Source organism: Schistocerca nitens, chromosome 11 (assembly GCF_023898315.1).
Source record: "Schistocerca nitens isolate TAMUIC-IGC-003100 chromosome 11, iqSchNite1.1, whole genome shotgun sequence".
NCBI lineage: Eukaryota > Metazoa > Arthropoda > Insecta > Orthoptera > Acrididae > Schistocerca > Schistocerca nitens.
In genome coordinates, this window is record NC_064624.1 from 141174357 (window position 1) to 141197179 (window position 22823).

The following is a 22823-nucleotide window of genomic DNA, read 5'->3' on the forward strand; positions in this document are numbered from 1 at the left end:
GGGTACAACCCTGTCTCATTCCCTTCCCAACCACTGCTTCCCTTTCATGTCCCTCGACTCTTAAAACTGCCATCTGGTTCCTGTACAAATTTTAAATAGCCTTTCACTCCCTGTATTTTACACCTGCCACCTTCAGGATTTGAAAGAGAGTATTCCAGTCAACATTGTCAAAAGCTTTCTTTAAGTCTACAAATGCTAGAAACGTAGGTTTGCCTTTTCTTAATCTAGCTTCTAAAATAAGTCGTAGGGTCAGTATTGCCTCACGTGTTCCCATATTTCTACGGAATCCAAACTGATCTTCGCCGAGGTCGGCTTCTACCAGTTTTTCCATTCGTCTGTAAAGAATTCGCATTACTCTTCACGGAGTATGATATCTCCCATTTCATCTTCGTCTACATCCTCTTCCGTTTCTATAACATTGCCCTCAAGTACATCGCCCTTGCATAGACCCTCTATTAGCCCTTCAACCTTTCTGCTTTCCCTTCTTTGCTTAGAACTGGGTTTCCATCTGAGCTCTTGATATTCATACAAGTGCTTCTCTTTTCTCCAAAGGCCTTTTCAATTTTCCTGTAAGCAGTATCTATCTTACCCCTAGTGAGATAAGCCTCTACATCCTTACATTTGTCCTCTAGCCATGCGTGCTTAGCCATTTTGCACTTCTTGTCGATCTCATTTTTGAGACGTTTGTATTCCTTTTTGCCTGTTTCATTTACTGCATTTTATATTTTCTCCTTAGTTTCCCACCTTTTTGCAGTTTCTTCAGTTTTAATCTGCAGTTCATAACCAATAGATTGTGGTCAGAGTCCACATCTGCCCCTGGAAATGTCTTTTAATTTGAAACCCGGTTCCTAAACCTCTGTCTTACAATTATATAATCTATCTGAAACCTGTCACTATCTCCAGGCTTCTTCCATGTATACAACCTTCTTTTATGATTCTTGAACCAAGTGTTGGCTATGATTAAATTGTGCTCTGTGGAAAATTCCACCATGCGGCTTCCTCTTTCATTTCTTAACCCCAATCCATATTCACCTACTACGTTTCCTTCTCTTCCTTTTCCTAATATCGAATTCCAGTCACCCATGACTATTAAATTTTCGTCTCCCTTCACTATCTGAATAATTTGTTGTATCTCATCATACATTTCTTCAATTTCTTCGTCATCTGCAGAGCTAGTACGTATATGAACTTGTACTACTGTAGTAGGCGTGGGCTTCGTGTCTATCTTGGCCACAACAATGCGTTCGCTGTGCTGTTTGTAGTAGCTTACCCGCATTCCTATTGCTTTATTCATTATTAAACCTACTCCTGCATCACCCCTATTTGATTTTGTATTTATAACCCTGTATTCACCTGACCAAAAGTCTTGTTCCTCCTGCCACCGAACTTCACTAATTCCCACTATATCCAACTTTAACCTATCCATTTCCCTTTTTAAATTTCCTAACCTACCTGCCCGATTAAGGGGATCTGACATTCCACGCTCCGATTCTCCTGATGACGACGTCCTCCTGAGCAGTCCCCGCCCGGAGATCCGAATGGGGGACTATTTTACCCCCGGAATATTTTACCCAAGAAGACGCCATCATCATTTATACATACAGTAAAGGTGCATTTCCTCGGGAAAAATTACGGCTGTAGTTTCCCCTTGCTCTCAGCCGTTCGCAGTACCAGCACACGAAGGCCGTTTTGGTTAGTGTTACAAGGCCAGATCAGTCAATCATCCAGACTGTTGCCCTTGCAACTACTGAGACATCAGGAGAACACTAATTTAGTACTGGAGGGAAGCGCGGTAGGGGACGGGAGGGGGGAGGGTGTTAGAGTCTTAGAGGGAGGCCAAGTAATGAATAAAGTAAACAGGTTGAGAGGGATGTAGGTTGCAGCAGTTACTTGGAGACGAAGAGGCCCGCACAGGATAGAGTATCGTGGAGAGCTGTGTGAAATCAGTCTTTGTACTGAAGACCATAATAACAACAACCTTACTGTTATTTTAAATAGCATTTGCTTCTTTATACTATTTCTCACAAATGGGATATGTCGTGCCTGGATGTAATGTAATTTCAATAGTTGTAGACAGTTGCTTATTATAGCACACAAATATTATAAAACTTGCACGTGTACTTCACTAATGCTGTAATTGTTACATGAAACTTAAATTTGCTTCAGCTGTTAGCATGAGGACCCTGAGACTAGTCCATCAGTAGACTCAGATGAAGGCTGTACATTTTAGTCATAACACGATATGAGATACACTATTAACTATGTATACATGACATCATAAACACTTTAACTTCAGACCTGCACAATCATCATTAAGCTTGCCCTTCAAGCCTAACCAGTCACTGTTATGAATTTAGAACAGATAACTGTTACACTGTACTAATATTTTAAGACGAACAATCTTTTAGTTCGATAATTGAAGTCTATTCTTGGCAATTACACTTTAATAAAAAATCAACTATCCTTGTACGAAAAATACGTGGAGTACGTCAAAACTTGACCTGAGTGAATACTTATAGTGTCAACTACTCCACACAAGTTATTGGTTTTTTATGGGAGGTAATTAGTTTTCAGTTCAATGCTGAGATTATTGCAGCACTTGGAATAGGACCTTGTTTAAGTAAATGATTGCGCATAAAATAAGAGTGCCAAACCCATTGTTTAGGGAACAAAAACTTATTATTCATTAATAGAACAGATAACTGGTCTATGCAATTAGTCAGTACTCAAATGATTCTGTGAAATGCAGGTGGTGGCAGTGTCGATCTCATGTGGCTATTCAAAAAATGTGCCAAAAATTTCCATGGCTCTTGCTGTATATTCTCTTCTTGGTACGGTATTTCAGTGCTAACCAGTGAATACCTTGAAAAATGAGCCTACGTTTTTCGACATCCGAGGCTACATAAAATAATTTTGCCGCTCTTCTTGCGTCGTTCAGTTCACATTGTGTGAACACTTTGCGTGCTAGCCACCAATTTACTGTACGTGCAAAGGAGCCTTTCTTTCAAGTTTCAGACGATTACATACCTACTTCCCGCTTGCATGAACCAGTGTTTCAAGTGGAGTTTTAACGTTTCAGTTCTTTCACAGACTATTAATTTTAGAATTACATCAAATTCGAGTAGCAATACACTTACATTGTACACACTAATTTATCTGCATTGAAGCAACACGCTGAGTCCTCCCTACCAAATAAATCCTCAGTTAAGTCACAAATTTCGCATAATACCCCATATAATCTTACTTTTGGTAATAAGTGTGGTTATGGCAGTGAGTCAAATGATTTTATCGAAAATTCGAAATTACTGCATTTACCTTACTGACTTGATTATGGCTTTAAGGATGTCATGAAGGAAATGTGAGAAGTGACAGTTTTAGAAATCCATACTGATTGGCAATGAGCTCCTTCTATTCAAGGAACGTCATTACGTTCGAGCTGAGAATATGTTGAAAAATCCTATAAGAAATGGATGGCAAGGATATTGCACGATACTTTTGTGAATGACTCCTGCTGCTCTTCTCCTCGAACTTCTTCCAACTACAGGGCACTGTTATTTGTACTGGAGATTTACAATAGATTTTGGTTAAGAGAGGGGCTAAATCAGACTCAAATTCGGTGTAGGGTCTGATAGAGATTCCATCACCCTCTGGAGCCTTGTTAAATCTCAGCTGTTTCTCAACACTAATGACACTAATGGTACATCTATATATGTCATCGTCACAAATTAGAGCAATACCCCACAATACCACCTCTTAAGAAACATTTCGGGATACTAATTCAGAGTTTCTGATTTTGCTTTGCTATTCTTAATTGTTTCCATTACCTGGTCTGCGAGTGTCTGAACACTGAATTTGGTACCAGCTTTACATAACACCGGCATTTTCTTGGTTTTGTGAGAGATCATTGCTATTCTGTTACAGTATTCTTAGTAGGAGTCAAATTATGAAAAATCCAGGATGGAATGTAACAATAATACAAGAACGAAAGTTGCAACTCACCATAGAGCAGAAATGCTGAGTTGCAGATAGGCCTTCGTCAACAGTAGACATGCACACACACACACACACACACACACACACACACACACACAGACACACACACACACACACACACACACGCAACTCACACACATGACTGAAGTCTCAGGCAACTGAAACCACATTGTGAGCAGCAGCACGAGTGCATGGTGGGAGTGGTGACTGGGTGTGGGGAGAGGAGGAGGCTGTGGCAGGGAGGGGAGCGACAGTATGGTGGGGTGGTGGACAGTGAAATGCTACAGGTTAGACAGAGGGCAGCGGAGAGGTGGGGAGGGAGGGGAAGTAGCAGAAACGCAGAGAAATAAAAAGACTGGGGGTGGTGGTGGAATGACGGCTGTGTAGTGCTGGGATGCGGACAGGGCACCTCGCTGGATGGGTGAGGACAGTGACTAGCAAAGGAGGACGCCAGGTGGGTTGTGGGAACCTTTGTTAGTCACTGTTCTCACCCATCCAGCTCCTTCCCTATTCCAATTCCATCACTATATAACCATCATTTCACCACCAAAGACAGTCTTTCTATTTATCTCATTTTCTGATACTTCCCTCCTCCTCCCCACCTGTCCCCTTACCACCATCTAACATGCAGCACTTCACTGTCCGCCACCCCCACATACTACCCCTACCCCTCCCCACCCCAACCTCCTCTTTACCCCCACCCTGTCGCCACTATCATCATGCAGTGGTGCTGCTGCTTGCAGTGTGGTTTCAGTTGCCTGAGAGTGCAGTCATGTGTGTGAGTTGCGTTTGCGTGAGTGCATATGTGTGTGTGTGTGTGTGTGTGCCTGTTGTCTATTGTTGACTGCAGCCTTAATGACCAAAAGCTTTAATTATGAGAGTCCTTTTGTTGTGCCTATCTGCGACTCGGTAGTCTGAGTAGGTTAGACGAAATTCTCTTTCATCAGCCAAATACATCTCATTTAGCATCTTCCTACATGTAGCCCCACGTTTTGCCTAGCATTCATTGAACAGTTGTCTCTTTTTCTTTAGATGTTTCTTTAAAATGACTCCAGACTGTGGAGTATCCCTCTTATCATGAACTGCTCTACATACGTACAAAGTGCACAGCTGACTGTTCTTGTAAACCTGAACCACAATTTTTCTACACGTTTTTCTCCAGAGTTCAATATTTCGAGTTTTGTATTCAAATAGGTCACAACTGCTTCTATATCTAACTTCCTGGCAGATTAAAACTTCCTGGCAGATTAAAACTGTGTGCCGGACAGAGCTCCTATATCTGGTTTGCTGAACATATATGTATTCTGCTACTTGTTTTAGTTGCGATTTGTACGTTGTAAATCATTGTTGCTTCATGGTCATTGAAACTAGTTTCTGTGTGAGCTTCCTCAAAGAGGTATGGTCATTTTGAAACTATCACATGCAATATCACTAGTGGGCTCCCAAACAGTCTGTTTTAGGTAATTCTCAGACAACTCATTTAGAGGTGTTTCACCAGACGTCTTGTCACCCCCACCTCTGTCATTTTCTCAATCGATTGCTGCACAATTAGCATCTACTTCAACAATGAGAGTGTGACTTGGAAACTTGTGTAACAGTGCTTCCGTTTTCTCTATAATTTTTGGTTGCATCTGGAGTAGATCTAGAAGTTGACAGAGCGACCTGATTCCAAATTAATGCCCACCATGATACTGAGTCTTTCCCAGACAGCCTCACACGCAGTTTATGTTTCTGTTTTGGTTGGTACAATTTGTCTGTGACCTGCGACAAATGCCATACTATCTCCATGTATATTTTCGATACATGCTGAAATTTTTATCAGTATCTCACTGCTGTCAGTTGCGGATTTCCACCAGCTTTCTGTACCGGGTATTATGTGAGCTCTACTGGGCCATCTTCAAACCTGGCACGTTGTTATCAGTGCTTCAGAAGTTAATCACTTGAATTGCAATACTCTCGCCAGAATGTGACTCTTCTTTGGGACTATTAATGACACTTTCAGGTCCCTATCGTTATCTGGACTGGATGGAGAGTAGTCTAATCTGAAAACCGTTGTGTACACTCCGCACCCAAACAGCCACCTGAGCAGCAGTCTTCGATGTGTACCAAACACCTGACCCATTTAAGGTGTTCATAGAGTACTCAACCCCTTCATGCAAATCCAAGATATTTCAGGCTGCTTTGTCACAGAACCTTCGAACTCTGAGTAAGTAGTTCCATTTAATTCAGAATGTGGGGTGCACGACCAGTTTTGCACTGCAGTAAATTGTGAGTCTCACTGAAATTAGATGAGTGAGACCACCATTCTCAGCTTTCTCTGGCAGCTGAATGATCCAAGTGTGGCCACAGAGAACAATCAGCAGCCGGTAGCACCCCGTTCCCTCAGCAGTTGACGGTATGACCTCTTCGGTAGGCTGAATAAGGCTCCCAGCCATCGACAGTGAGTACACTTAGTGTTCCCTCACATCGTTTTCTGCATTTCCCTAATGGATACATTCACTTGCCGTACATTTGAACTTGATACTGTTAACAGATGCTATCCTTTTGTGTTTTCCTCTTCTTGACACTGCACATACCATATTACTCAACAACTGAAGTCAGTCTCACTGACTCAGTTTTGATTCCAGTGGAAGTCAGCACCTCCTATTTGTTGGTTAGGGTGATAGGTACCGCGTGCTGGGTCCTCCCTGGTCCCCGCTCTACTGTCCACGCAGCCTAGTCCTACCACTGACAGACCGCTTACAGCCAAGTGGATGGGCGGTGACAGATCATGTATTTCCTGCAGAAACTGCTGACAGCCAAGTGGATCATGTACTTCCTGTAGAAGCTGCTGACATCCAAGTGGCTGAGCGGTGATAGATCATGTACTTCCTGTAGAAGCTGCTGACAGCCAAGTGGCTGAGCAGCGACAGATCATGTACTTCCTGTAGAAGCTGATGACAGCCAAGTGGATCAGTGGGGACAGATCATGTACTCCTATAGAAGTGACAGCAGGAGATAGTAACAGGTATCTGTGGTATATCTGATACATGACTGCTGGTAACTCTCCAGAAACACCCATATACAGCAGCTTCCAGGCGACTGATCTTGACTTGTGAACGTCAGCTAACTCTTCTCACGTTCGAGGACGGTGTTCACAGTAAGGCTGCAGTGTGGCTGGTGTAATGTTTTACAGAACAGTAAACAAGTATCATTGAAGTAAGCCTGCAAGTTCATTTTTATGTTGTGGACCAGTTAATCTCCAAGTATAGCTAGTTACCGTTAAGATCTGAAGCAGTCCGTACGCAAATCGATGTTTCCTTTATATCGTCTATAAACGCTACTAATCTCGTGAAATTTTTAGAGATTGTAGTCGAAAACCAAATGAAAATTATCCTTAGTTTACAGTAAATGCAGACAATGGGATACATGTTACTTACAACAAGCGCTATACAAACACTGGTTTTCTACGACACATGTACTACACATCACTGGTAACTTGTGAGAATTTTATAAAATTTATATTTATTCACTTTGATAAACAATTAAACATGAGATAAATGTTTCTTTGAATGAGGCTGCTACTCCGGTAATTTTTATGGAGGATAAATGTTGATCGCAATTGATGTTACAGCAGAAAATACGTTTCTGGTGGTACACAGCGTACGAAAACGGAATATAATGCAACTCGAGCAGGATTTTAATACAGTTAACACGAAATATGTTTAAAATTGATGTGAAGTTTTAGGAGGTGACTCTTAGAGGAGAATTTATCTGTCATATCTGATTTTACTTGGACACGAGGGAAATAGAGGAAGTCGGTTTGTATACGAAATTATGAGTAAATAGCCATGGGAACTGTCGGATTCTCCAATTCAGCTGGCTTCGTGTCACATTTTGAACTTGCGTGTCCAAGATGAACTCTGTAACATCAGTACGTCTCTTAAAAAAAAAAAAGTTACGGTGTGGAATATAACACAGCTAAGTAAACCTTTGCGAAAATTCTACCGATACGTTAAACAGACAGATTACTTTTATCAGTTTAAGGGTCTATGGAATATTCAAGATGATTTTTTCAACTATGTACAAACTCTAGTGATTGATCAATGAGAGGATAAGGAACAAAAAATGTCTGATGATGCCCAGAAATGCATGATCCGTATGCCAGAGACCATTTATTCAATCATACTTTGTTACAAAAGCTGCAGTGTAATATCATGCAGCTACAGTTACAGTATGCATGATATCCTCATAGAGGGTGGTACTGTTTATCGCACATCATGACCTAGGATGCAGGAAGTCGTGAAGGACGTACCCGAAATGATCAGACACTAGAGTTGGAACAAAATGTAATCAGCAGTGTGGAAGGCGACCGCCATCTCAGTAGCAGGCCGTGGACCAGCCTGTACAGGGTAAGCCAGACGACCGTGTAGGACATTCTCCATGACGATTGTTACTACCGTTATCACTTACAGTGTGTGCAGGGCGTACCAACGACAGATTTTCCACATAGGGAACAGTTCTGTCACTGATTTGTTCACCAGGCAACCACGATTCCGTGATCTGTGTTACCCATCCTGTTCACGGGTGACGGCACCTTTACGTGGAGTGGTATCTTCAACTCTCATAACAGGCATCTGTGGGATGGTACGCAGAACGCCCATGGTATGGTGACAGCGAATCATCAGCATCGGTGCAGCCGCTATGTGTGGGCCAGGATAATTGGCGGCCGTATTTTGGGACCAGTCTTCCTTCCACATCGCCTAATAGGCCTGAACTATCGCCATTTCTTGCGCGCGTCTTTCTGGAAGAAGTGCTGTTGATGATTCAAATGGTTATGTGGCTGCTACACTTTGCCGTTAACGCCCAGACGCATCTCAATGGTGTCTTCCCTGGTTGAAGGATTGGAGAAGGTGGTCCAGTTGCTTGGCCTGCTCGTTCACCGCATCTCAACCCGTGCGATTTCTGGCTATGGGGCCACCTCAGAAGTATCGTGCACGCGTAGCCAGTTCCAGATGTGGAGACACTGGAGCAGCGTATTCATCCTGCCTATGACGCTGTTCGTATGCAGCCTGGCTGATGTGAGACAGAGCACGCTACGGCGCGTATACACGCATGGATTGAGGCACATGGAAAGCATTTTCAGTACATACTGTAACTGTAGCTGCGTGGTACAGCGACTATTAGACTGCAGTCTTCGTAACAGTGTATGATTGAATAAGTGGTCTCTAGCGTGGAAATCATTCATTTCCGGACGTAAGTTCGTTAGACCTTTGTTGTTCCGCATGCTGTCATCGATCAATCCCTAGAGTTTGTACACGGTGGTAAAAAACACCCTGTATACGCAACATCATGACCAAATGGCATTCCAACTGGAGCTTTCTACAATACCAAAGGCAATGATACACTGATACCCAACGATGTTGCGCAGTTCCCTCGCAGTATTCTTATGACTGCTCTGTGACCCAAAGCAGTTACCCCAACAAGTTCACGCCTGTGTGTACCACGGGTGGGTCTCGCCCGACTCTGCCAGTTATGCTACTTGCATAGCAATAACGTCTGACGTGCGTATTGCCTATCATGCAGGAGCAACGAACTGTACTGAATACAAGTTTGTGCGACCCTTGGACGAGAGAGGTTTCTGAACAAATGATGTATATTTATTTTATATCTTCTCTCGCTGTTCTAAAAATAGAACCTCTATATATTCAAGTAGGCCACTATTCTAGTGTGTTTGAGTAAGACAAGCAGGGAACAGGTGGCGCAGGCAGCTGGAGGGAAGCTTGCACACGCTCGCCTCCCCACGGCGCCGGCGAGGACATCTCAAACCAGAAATAAGGCTACCGTGATTAAATAAACTAGCACCAAAAGAACCACTTGGACCATGAGTAACGGATGAAACACTTACCTCAGTTGTCGGCTGTTAAACTATGTCCGGTGACTTCTGTATACGATTCCGGAAAATAAATTCGTAAAGATCTCAGTGCAAAACTTAAACATTTACTTCATTACTTCACAAAAAAATTGCTGTCCATTATCATACCCAGCCTCATAGGAATCGAGAAAAAACATAATTTTTACCTGTAACGGAAACTGGGCGACTGTAGCCACTACATATGACCACCGCCACAAAAATGCGGATGAACCAACTAGCGATTCTGCGGAACATCACGGAAGGTCGCAGGTGTCGGGCCAAGTAAAAAACTTTTCCCTCAAAATAACTTCACCGAACACGCAGTCTGCTGAAGAACCTGAAATTTTACAAACAAGTGTAATCACAAAACCCAATTTTTTACAACTACCTGTATAGTAAATAAAGAAGCGTAAATTAATCTGAACTACACCATTTTACAAGATGGATGTCATTCTGTTGTTCCGAATATACAGGGTGATTCACGAAGGTATGCAAAGATTTCAATATGTTATTCTACAAGGAAAACTAAAGAAAAAAGTTCGTGTGAACACAGGTCCGCAAATGTTCATCTACGGAGTTACGGCTAGTGAAAGATTTTGCCTGAAATTTACCGACTTCGGTAATATGAAGCCATCGCAAAACTGCACGAGGTTACAGTAAAGCACGATTTCCACTTATTTTGTTGTTATTCATCTGGTGAAACTAATAAGAGATGCTCCAGACGTGTATCTGCAGTAGTTTTTCAGAACATCCAGTGAAGCAAAGAAGTAATTTCGTGAAATTTTTAATTTATTACTTGACCCAGTTTGTTTTTTAAATTCGAGGCGACTGCACAAAGTTTTCAGCAGAAGTTGTAGAGAATTTAATTTTGAAATAATGATGCTAATAACTTTAACTGAAACTGTATGAATTTGTCAGATAATCTGCTTTTATTAATACTATATCTCACGTGATTTCATGTTACAGCGGATAAAACAAACCTCAGTGTTAAGGAAGTTGTACAGTGGGCACACAGTTTCACAATACATTCACAATAAATATTCAAAAACGTGTCCACTGAGTTCAATGAATTTAGCTACACATGTATGAACTGATTTTGTTGCTCGTTTCAGTTTCACAGGGTTGTTCTTAATTTTGCCGATTGCATTCATAACGCGAGTAAGTAATGCCTCACGTGTTTTGACTATGTCCTCATAAACTATGTCTTTCACCCATCTCCAAACAAAAATATCCATTGGTATTAAATCGGGCGATTTGAGTGGCCACAGACGTGTAGCAACTCGACCAATCCATTTATGGCGAAAATGTTCATTTAAATGTGTAGTGACGGGTTGGCGAAATGTGGAGGCGCGCCGTCCTGTTGAAAACACATTTGCGATCGCGTAGCAAGTGGAACATCTTCGAGCAAGCGGGGATTTTCTTCTTGAAGGAATTGTAAGTATGTCTCGCCAATTACACGATTTGGAAAAAATTTTTATTAGATTCACCAGATCAATGACAACGAAGTAAATGGAAATCATGCTTTACTTTTACAGTTTTGCAATGGATTCGTATTAGTGAAGATGCTAAATTTCAGGCAAAATCCTTTATTAGCCGTCTAACATTCTGCGTGGGGTCAGTTTGTTATATATCGTGTCTCCCTACCACTTTCGCGCAACGACGCTCTGAACATGTATTTTAGGGAATTGACTAGTTTGAACCTGGAACCTGTTGCTGGTAAGTAGACGCCAGACCACACATGACATGTAGAGTTCAGAAGAGTTCAGTGAGACTAGCGATGATATAACCAAATACTTAATGATTTCAGCGTCAGCTCCACTGCACTCCCTGTAAAAGAATCTTAATACTAACTAAATTTAGTGGAAGGGGTTCAAGGCTTTCCTATTTTTAGTTAGCTGGTAAAATAACGTCGAAAAAGCAGTTAAGTTTACCATTGGAAATTTTATTCTACTCACAAAACATTGTTTATAAATTGCACTATTGATAAAAGGAAATGTTTTAATACAGGATGATAAAAACCAATTGCGTTCAACAAAAATGTGAACGAATATTCCCTGAATGGGTTTCCAAGTTCTACAATGGATCGAAGGATGACCTATACCATATCACATCTATAATCTAGATTTAAATTAAGTTTCATAAAAGAGAAAACTATCAAAATCGTCTACAGTGACCCTCAATTATCTTTAATTACTTATCTAACTTGTCGTAAATTACAGTGGCTGATGTGGCTTCTCAATAACTATATAACAGAAAAATCATCGCGTTTCAGATTTTTACTTCAAGTGGCAAATGTGAACACCATGAGCTTTAATTGACGATCGACACTAGTATTACGCAAAAAAGGGGGTGTAACAGATGAGACTTCTGCAGTTCTGAGTGAAGCTTTATGCACTGTTATGCGGCATCACGTGCGTTCATTACCTTGTCGGTGTTCGTCAGGGGGCGGCGGACAGCACAGCTCCGCTCACCTCGCCGTCTCGGAAGCAACTCTTTCCTAACTTCTCCTTACTACGATTTACCGAAGTTGGTTTAAAAAAAAAATATCTGGCTGTCTTTTCATCTGACCAATCAGGGTCTCAATGTTAACCTTAAGCTCCACCTACAAAAATTCTGTCTATCCAATGAGAAACGTTATACTTTTCGTGGTGGGGCAATGTTTTTAAAGATTGCAACGTAACAGAGACGCAAAAAAGTCTCACTCTAAAACTTGCAGCTGGTGTGGTCCTTTTTCTGTTATCGTAAGATCTATACTGTTCTTCTGGAGGGTTCTATCTTTTAACATGGACTGGGGGGTGGTCCTGACGTAACAGAGACGAGGAAAAGTCTCACGCTAAAACTTGCGGGTGGTGTGGTCCTAGCGGTTAGCTGGCGACGTGGGTGTCCCTTATCGTAGGGCCTTCTGGCTTAACACGGTTCTGCTCTCGGCTTCTGTTCTCGTTTCTCCCCTCGGAACTGCGTCTGTCTCACGGTGGGAAGGTATGACATGCATTTAGGCATTCTTGTGTTAGTCTGTGGTATTCCATTTGCTCACTCGTTACTCGTATTACTTTGGTTAATTTAATGTAACGATTTATTCGGAGCTATGTGACATACTACTGGATTTGCTTATCATGTCAGTGTTTTCATGGAAGGTGTTGGATTTGCCTGACACCTTACAGCCGTAACTCCGTAACTAAACATTTGCGGACCGATGTTTGTACGAACTTTTTCTTTAGTTTTAGTTGTAGAATAACATATTAAAATATTTGAGTATGTTCAGGAACCACCATGTATACTGACTGATCAGCAGCACTGTTTAAGACAAATACTGTCGAAACCATTTAAGAGATTGTTACGATATTTGCACTTGATTAATTCTGAGAAACTTGTGTATGAGCGACGTATAGTCCCTTGTAATACTCATATTAATTGTAGGAGACGGCGATCAACTTGGCTTTTTCAAATGAAACTATTGTGTATGTCAATACGTGGTGATTGATATGCAGAGGGAGAGAAGGACGGGGCTGTGTCTCGCCTACAGCAGTGGCGTTAGCCGGCTAAAAGAACCCAAGGCGGCTAAGGACACGCCAGCGGGTACTTCCGAGCGTGGTGCTGGCGGAAACTGTACCCTAAGAAAATGTGTCATCCGCTTTCAAAACTATCGTGACTGTTATGGTATTTCACATGTGTGTACGAACAACTTACTTGTGGAAAGAGCAAACTCTCGAGTTTCACACGGTTTCAGCTAGGTAGCAGCAGTGTGCGCCCACTTCAGTTCTAATAAAAATGGTGTCGGGAAAACAGAAAGCGCTTTGTGTTCTAAGTTTTGGGGACTGCAGGTCAGTAATAACCCTTCAGCGCGACTTTTGTGTGTATCATCCTATAGCACAGAGCGTTAGACAACGGGATGAACAATTCCAAGAAACAGGTAGCGTGTGTAAAGGGAAATTGCCGGGCCGTCGCCGAGTGTCTGACACAGACGTCGAGCGCATCCGCCATAGATCCACAAGGAGTCCGCATTAATCCGTTCGCCGTCCAGCTAGACAGCTCAACATGCCTCCGATGTTCGTCTGGCGTGTGTTGCGTAGACGTTTACATACGAAACCGTACGAAATTACGAGAATTACTTCGAGCAGATAGTTGGAGAACCAATTCGTGAAGCTAACGTTTTAAACCTCATAGCAACAAATAGACCGGAACTTTTCGACTCCGTGAATGTAGAAGAGGGTATCAGTGATCATAAGTCAGTGGTTGCATCAATGACTACAAGTGTAATAAGAAATGCCAAGAAAGGAAGGAAAATATATTTGCTTAACAAGAGTGATAGGGCACAAATCGCAGAATATCTGAGTGACCACCATCAAACGTTCATTTCTGAGGAAGAGGATGTGGAACAAAAATGGAAAAAATTCAGAAACATCGTCCAGTACGCCTTAGATAAGTTCGTACCGACTAAGGTCCAAAGCGAGGGGAAAGATCCACCGTGGTATAACAATCATGTACGAAAGGTACTACGGAAACAAAGAAAGCTTCATCATAGGTTTAAGAGTAGTCGAATCATAGCTGATAAGGAAAAGCTGAACGAAGCGAAAAAGAGCGTAAAGAGAGCAATGAGAGAAGCATTCAACGAATTCGAACATAAAACATTGGCAAACAATCTAAACAAGAACCCTAAAAAGTTTTGGTCATATGTAAAATCGGTAAGCGGATCTAAATCCCCTATTCAGTCACTCGTTGACCACGATGGCACCGAAACAGAGGACGACCGAAGAAAGGCAGAAATACTGAATTCAGTGTTCCGAAACTGTTTCACTGCGGAAAATCGTAACACGGTCCCTGACTTCAGCCGTCGCACGGACGCCAAAATGGAAAATATTGAAATAAACGATATCGGAATTGAAAAACAACTGCTATCACTTAGTAGCGGAAAAGCATCCGGACCAGACGAGATACCCGTAAGATTCTACAGTGATTATGCTAAAGAACTTGCCCCCTTTCTATCAGCAATTTATCGTAGATCTCTGGAAGAACGTAAAGTACCTAGCGACTGGAAGAAAGCGCAGGTCGTTCCCATTTTCAAGAAGGGTCATGAATCAGATGCGAATAATTATAGGCCTATTTCGCTTACGTCAATCTGTTGTAGAATAATGGAACATGTTTTATGTTCTCGTATTATGACGTTCTTAGATAATACAAATCTCCTTCATCATAACCAACATGGATTCCGCAAACAGAGATCATGTGAAACTCAGCTCGCCCTATTTGTCCAAGAAATTCACAGTGCCGTAGACACTGGCGAGCAGATTGATGCCGTATTCCTGGACTTCAGGAAGGCATTTGATACGGTTCCGCACTTACGTTTAGTGAAAAAAATACGAGCTTACGGAATATCGGACCAGGTTTGTGATTGGATTCAGGATTTCCTAGAAGAAAGAACACAACATGTCATTCTTAACGGTTCAAAATCTGCAGATGTGGAGGTAATTTCGGGAGTACCGCAAGGAAGCGTGATAGGACCTTTATTGTTTACAATATACATAAATGACTTAGTTGACAACATCGGTAGCTCCGTGAGGCTATTTGCAGATGACACGGTTGTCTACAAGAAAGTAGCAACATCAGAAGACTCGTACGTACTCCAGGAAGACCTGCAGAGGATTAATGAATGGTGCGACAGCTGGCAGCTTTCCCTAAACGTAGATAAATGTAATGAGGAAATGTAAGATGGCGGCCACTGAGTGACGCGCGTTTCTTTGGCTCGCGAGTTTTTCCGCTCATTGAAGGTTTTACAGAGAAGTGCGGCAGTCCACAACGTGTGCTTCCGACTAAACAAGTGTTACTTGCCGTGGTGTGTTGTTCTCCGTTGATTACCACAAGTGATAAGTGGTAAGTGAGTGAAAAATGGGAAGAGCACGAGTAAGCGGCAGCAGGCGAGGCTACAGGGGCGCAGGCAGCGCGGGCGCCCGGTCTCCGGCGGCAGGTGAGGCCTCGCTTCCCGACATCGGGGAGCTCGTCCGGTCCCAGGTGAGTGCGGCGCTGCACAGCAAAGACACGCTAAACGTAATCGTGCAATCCATCACGGACTCTGTGACGGCCGCGGTCATGGACAAACTGCAAGAGTCTGTCGGGCGCAACAGCACCGAAATCCAGTCTCTTAAAAAGTCCCTGGCCGCACAAGAGAAAAAAGCCGCCGACCTAGAAGCTAAACTGTCTGCGGCCACCGATGAAATTGAGCAGTATCAGCGAAGGAACAGCTTGCGCTTGTTCGGGATAGCTGAAAACGACCGTGAAAACACCGACGACCTGGCCATTAGCCTCGTGCGTGAGAAACTTGGCGTGCAGATCGACGTGGCCGATATTGACAGAAGCCACCGTGTTGGGCGCAGGATACCAGGTGCCATGAAACCCAGGCCCATAACGCCGCTTTCACACTATACGGTTTTGACCGTACGGCAAAAAGCCGTACGAGTTTTAGCCGTGCCTGTGTTGCTTTCACATTACACGGCTTTTTGACGTGACCAGTTGTTGGTGTCTATTCAGTTTGCTTAATGTGTGTATCAAGATGAACCGTAAACGAGTTGTTGCTTTGTGGTTGCTTCATCGTCGCCGCAAAAGAAAAGGTCGTCTTTTGTGGGTACACCCCATTAACCAGAGAAGAGACGAAGTGGGTTTATTTTATACACTCTTTGAAGATTTGAGGAACGACGGAAATAAATTCTTTAACTATTTCCGAATGTCTATTACCTCGTTTGACGAATTACATAGAAAACTAAAGGATGTGTTACAACGACAAAACACACAATTCCGCAATTGCATCCAACCTGTTCAAATGCTGGCTATCACGTTAAGGTAATTTAATACATAAAAACTAGTTCTGTTTATTTACTTATTTATTTGTGTTTTACATTTTTATTACGCTCAGATTATGAAGTAGAAAAGTCAATATCAATATCAGCAGTTGAAACCAAAGAGTTTGTAGCAGGACTGACTGTACTGTCACTTTGTGGCGACAGGCTCTCTGCAAAAACGTTGTAGAACTGCGTTGTTGATGGTGGGCCTTCATGGCTACTTGTGGAAGGCGAAGGGTATGGTGGTGGCACTTTATTAATTCGTTGATAAGAACTGCGACCTTGAGAAGTCTGTAATGGTTGTTCGAGAAAAGTAGTTGGGTTTGGTGCAGCTGGAGGAGGACGAATCTGATGCGTATGGTAAGAGGATATTGGAGCAGCATTTTCCATAGGTGAATAAGAATAAGCTTGAAATCTATTATTATAGGGCATGGGAGGTGTGTAATGGGTAAATGGAGGAGGTTGAGCTGTCAATATATTTCTCCTTTCATATATATTTTCTATAACTTTGAGGACTCCCATCTGAAACTGAAGATAATCCTGTTCATCAAATTTTTCCAGATGAGGCTTCAGACTAAGTAAAAATGACATTTTGCTGCAAGGTTTGTCTTCTTCCAGAGCTCGTAATATTTTCATTTCGATTGCATCAGGTTTTCTATGTTTTCTGTTTGTATGGCACTCGCTTTTGGATGTTTGTTGTGTGGGTGCTGTATCAAATGGCCCAGAAACATTCTCAGTATTTTCGACGGAGCCCTGCGTTTCTATATCTTCTTCCAGTCTGGCGGTGCGTTCCGATTGAAAACTGTCCTCCGTCTCTCGAGCATCATACAGCTTTTTTAGAAACTGCAGCTGATCAGAATATACATACTTTTTCATTTTCTTTGCTGCTGAGCCACTTTTTTTCGCAGCTTGAATTTTTATGTTTGACTTCACAAAGGAGTCTCGTAGATTGGTCCACCTCCGTATTACTTCTATACCTACATCAAAAGAAAACAAAACTGTATGAAAACATTTTAATTTTGTATAGAAAAAAGCAAAACTGTAACAAAAAATGTCCACTGCAAACTAAATGTCACTGATTTTTTTTCGTTTTGTTCAGGTATCTGGCAAGCGGTTGTTCCTTCACTGACTTACATTTCCAGTACAGAATTGGGATTTCTACAGCAAGTAAAGTGGTTAATGATGTATGCACAGCAATTTGGTCATCACTGCGGGAAGAATGTATACAAAGACCGACCAAAGAGGTATGGGAATCAATAGCGGCTGGATTTGAACGTACTGCTAATTTCCCCCACTGCTTAGGAGCGGTGGATGGAAAACATATCCGTCTTACTGCCCCATTTAATAGCGGATCAATGTACTTCAATTACAAAGAATACTTTTCTGTGGTTCTGATGGCTGTAGCGGATTCCAACTACAGGTTCATTTATGTCGACGTAGGAAGTTATGGCAAAGACTGTGACTCTTCAGTGTTCAGACGGTCCAGTTTATGGAAGTCAATAGAAAGTAATTCCCTGGAATTTCCAGACGTCCAATGTCTGCCTGGTACGGAAGGTCCAAAAGTACCCTACTTCTTCGTGGGAGACGCAGCATTTGGCCTACACACGCATTTGCTCCGGCCTTTTGGGGGAACAAACTTGACAGTTGAGAAACGTGTATTTAATTACCGTTTGTGCAGAGCAAGGAGGTATGTGGAATGTGCTTTTGGCATCCTCACCAATAAGTGGCGGTTGTTTCACCGACCTTTAAATGTTCATCCAGATTTTGCAGTAAAAATGGTTAAAGCTTGCATTGTTTTACACAATTTTGTACGTCAGAGAGATGGATTTATAATTGAAGACACCACATCCTTCACTGGTTTGGAAGACTTAGCCCAAGATGCCAACATAAGAGGAGGACTGACAGCCAACGCCATAAGGAACACTCTTTGTAAATATTTTATGACAAATGCTGGAAGCGTGTCATGGCAGATGTCAAAGATATAAATTAACAAGCCTTTTCCTTTTTGTAGATTGTTTGTGAAAGCCTGCGACTGTATAGTAAATAGTTTTCTTTATAAATAAATTACTGCTACCACTCACGTTTTTAATCGTTTTGTTTATATTTTGTACGACGCGTTTCGGGAAATAATTCCGATCTTCAAGTGCGTTTTTTTCTCTAAGTTTTCATTATGTGTAGTGTTTTTTTATTTGTGAGGTCTTGTGCGTGTTTCTCTTATAAATTACAGTAAAGAAAACAGAATGCAAGACCTGACACATAAAAAGACACCACACATGATGAAAACTTAGAGAAAAACGCACTTAAGGATGGGAATTATTTCCCGAAACGCGTCGTGCAAAATATAAACAAAACAAAAAAAACGTGACTGGTAGCAGTAATTTACTTATAAACAAACGATTTACTTTTAGAATAAAATTTATAACGTTAAATAAAAACTGTTTAAAACGTATTAAATGTAATATTAATATATTAAATAAATACTTACCAAACGCATTTTTATCTTTGTCTTCCATCTCATCAAAATCTTGCTTCAGTGCTACGCAAACTTCCCGCCAAGCATTCTTTGTAGCAATACGATCTCTATACGCATCTAGAGTTTTGTCCCACAGAACAGGTCTTACTTCCACCAAGGTTATCAAAAGTTCAGTATCAATTTCATCCATTCTTCTACACTTTTCAGTAAACAAGAATAAACACAAATGAATAAAACGACACTACAACGAACTAGTCGACGCCGTACGGCTCAAAACCGTCCAGTGTGAAAGCATGCACTTAGTCACGTAGGCCACTGTTGTCGAACTTGCCGTACGGCGACCGTCTGTTGTAGTGGCAAGACACGGCTGCAGCACGGCACGGCAGCGGCATTTTGCCGTCGCCGTATAATGTGAAAGGCGCCATACATTTCTTCACACCTACAGCCGTACGGCTTTTTGCCGTACGGTCAAAACCGTATAGTGTGAAAGCGGCGTAATAATTAAATTTGTGTCATACCGGAAAAGAGCTGAAGTGTTTGCTCAGAAAAGAAAACTCGCCAAGAGTGGGGTTACCCTGAGGGAAGATCTGACGCGCGAAAGACTAAAAGTTTTGAACACTGCGATCACACAGTTCGGCCTTCAAAATGTTTGGACCCAGGATGGCAGGATCGTAGTCAAGACAGAAGGAGGGAGGAAAACGGTGACGAACATGTCCGAACTGAAAGACTGAGCGAAATCTCGCGAGACACAGTCTCATATTGTACTCTGTCTAATATAAGTTAATTTTTATTCTTTCTTTTCATTTTTTTTACGTAAATATTGCTTCGTTATTTCTATATGTACCATAAGTACTCTATTTAAAATCAGTCAATTGCTTCACATAAATATTGCTTCTTAATTTGTCTATCATAAGTGCTCATGTATATTCATATTGTCAGTCAAACGGGAATTAACATTCTCCATTAACAGGAATCTCCTTAAAACCGCCTTTCTATATCTGTTATTTTCATCCTCGTCACTACCACTACTACTACTATTATCTTTTTCGAAACCACTACTGCCACTTTCCATCTTTCTTTTCGCTCCCTTCTCCGATACCTCCAGCTTGTCTTTCACCTTCAGCCCACAGATGCTTGAGTCAGTCACGACCTTGGACACACCTGTAAATATGTCTTCCCCCGCGAAATCCAGCTTTTGTCCCTCTTCCGGCCAGCAGGTAGACGGAGCGCGCTCGGTCCTACAGGCGGCCACAATGGGACGGACCGGTTCCGGCGGCGGGCTCTTTGTGGCCCACGCGAACGCTCAGTCGCTAACGGCTCACTTCGACGAGTTCTGTGACCTGTTCTGCCAATCGCTGTTCCATATTATCCTCGTCTCTGAAACTTGGTTGAAACCAAACATTTCTTCCGACGCTATCCGAATCACTGGTTACACTCTCCTAAGGGCAGATCGTGAAACACGACGCGGGGGTGGTGTGGGTGCCTATGTTCGCTCTGATCTGAGACCTACTATACTATGCACATCGGATGCAAAGGGCGAAGGAGAAGCAGAGTTCTTGTTTTTCGAAATAAATACATCAACTCAGAAACTGCTAATTGGAGTGATCTATAAACCTCCAAACGTCGGTGCTATGTCCTCCTTTCAGTCTGCCCTGTCCTCGCTCGTGACACTGTATGAACACATAATCATTATGGGCGACACAAACATCGACTTACAGTTAAAATCTCCCTCTGCAGAAAAACTAAGGAGACTGTTCCACGCCAATGATATGAGTTTAACACCGCTGGACCCAACTCATCACACGCCACACAGCCATACACTCATAGATATAATAGCAACAAAGCGACCAGATAAAATAATTCGCGCCAATCAGACATCCGCTCCAGGACTCTCTGCTCATGACGTGATATTCTTAAATTACTCAGTACATACTACCAAAGAAAAATCTCACCTGGTAACCTACAGAAACCTAAAAAATGTTAACCATGACGCTCTTCAAAAGGATTGCTCAGACATCCCTTGGCATGATATAAGCAATGAAGAGACTTTAGACGGAAAAATTCGGGAATTATGTCGCAAAATTATTGCACTGCATGATAAACATGCTCCTCAACGCACTGTCAAGGTAAAGAGAGCTCCCGCTCCGTGGCTCACCACTGCATTACGCCAGTTAATGAATAAACGTGATGCTGCACATAGGGCTTTCAAGCGTAACCCAACTCCCGAGGCGTACGAAGCTTATAGGAAACTCCGAAATAGAACCAAGCAAAGCGTGAGGAATGCCAAAATCAGACATGTCCGCTCTGTCGTATGCGGCATATCAAAACCTGCTGCACTGTGGAAAAAGCTGCGCAGTTTCGGTATAGGGAAGCGAAGATCTGACGCTGTTTATCAAGCGTCTGCAGAAGAATTAAACGATTTCTTCTCAACAGCTGTAAACTGCCACGCAGCGACAAATTACCAGCCCCAAGATATCAATCTCTCGAGAGACAAGTTTTTCCTAAAACATGTCACTACCGGCACAGTACACAGGGCAATTATGAGAATCTCTTCCGAGGCAGTAGGAAATGATGGAGTCAGCATTGGCATGATTAAGAACGTCGTAAACACTATTACTCCAGTTATCACAGACATCTTCAACCTGTCTCTTGTCAGTAGTACATATCCTACTGAGTGGAAGCAAAGTTTAATTCAACCTATACCCAAGACTGACAACCCTAAGTCGCCAGGTGACTACAGGCCGATCAGCATACTTCCTGCAATATCTAAAGCCCTAGAATACATCGTCCATGAACAGCTGACGGATTACCTCAAAACTCATAACATCCACAACAAATATCAGTCAGGCTTTCGAAAGCACCATAGTACAGCAACTGCATTAATCAAAGTAACTGATGACATTAAACATGCTATGGACAGACGTGAAGCTACCATCCTAACTCTGCTTGACTTTAGCAAGGCTTTTGATACAGTTGACTTTGATATATTACTAATTAAAATGAAGCAGCTGAATTTCTCAAACAGCGCAATACACTGGTTCGACAGCTACCTCAAAAACAGAAGTCAACAAGTCATTTGTGGGTCGGAAAAGTCATCATGGAAAAACGTGCGCTCTGGAGTTCCCCAAGGCTCCGTCCTTGGTCCATTACTCTTCTCACTGTACATAAATGATATTTCTTCAGTGATTCACTCCTGCAACTACCATCTATATGCCGACGACATCCAACTGTACATAAGTGCAAGCCCCAAGAACATCGCTGACGCAGTAGCGAGTATGAACGCAGATCTTTGCTCTGTTTCTCGATGGGCACAGAACCTAGGTCTGAAACTAAACCCCAAGAAATCCCAGGTCATACTTATATCTCATCCAAAGTTAATCAGTCGGTACTTTCGCGAAACAGTCCCTCAAATACTCCTCAATGGTACCCAACTACCATACCAAAAAACAGTAAAAGACCTTGGAATAATCATGGATGAACACCTAAACTGGGAAGAACAAACAGTCACAGCTTGCCGGAAATCGCTCTCCTCCCTACATGCAATTCAAAAATTTAGAAAAATATTTCCAACCCATGTTAAACAAAAATTAGTCCAAACTCTAGTCTTGCCTAATCTTTACTACTGTGATGTAGT

General features: G+C 42.2%; 2 protein-coding genes across 5 annotated transcripts in view; both read right to left on the reverse strand.

Moving 5' to 3' along the window:
• LOC126212802 (poly [ADP-ribose] polymerase tankyrase-1-like) overlaps positions 1-22823 on the reverse strand; it is a 325028-nt gene that overhangs the window by 289180 nt on the left and 13025 nt on the right. For 3 of the 4 annotated variants that reach the window (XM_049940208.1, XM_049940209.1, XM_049940204.1), the window contains exon 2: positions 10054-10223. The exons of the other annotated variant lie outside the window; for it this stretch is intronic. In XM_049940208.1, the coding sequence (XP_049796165.1) occupies positions 10054-10141 (88 nt within the window). In that variant the 5' untranslated portion in view covers positions 10142-10223. The remainder of the gene's footprint in view (positions 1-10053; positions 10224-22823) is intronic. 4 annotated transcript variants of the gene reach the window in all.
• LOC126212720 (uncharacterized) lies at positions 16792-19379 on the reverse strand. Its single transcript, XM_049940131.1, has 2 exons — positions 19202-19379; positions 16792-17693 (listed from the first exon to the last, which is right to left on the reverse strand). The coding sequence occupies exons 1-2, from the start codon at positions 19377-19379 to the stop codon at positions 16792-16794; spliced, it is 1080 nt and encodes a 359-aa protein (XP_049796088.1).

What these genes read in the sequence shown, in the direction of transcription:
- LOC126212720 (XM_049940131.1), bottom strand. Translation starts at nt 19,379, where the DNA reads ATGGATGAAATTGATACTGAACTTTTGATAACCTTGGTGGAAGTAAGA. An exon ending in CAAAGATAAAAATGCGTTTG is followed by an intron (nt 17,694 to 19,201) that starts GTAAGTATTTAT and finishes CTTTTGATGTAG; the next exon opens with GTATAGAAGTAATACGGAGG.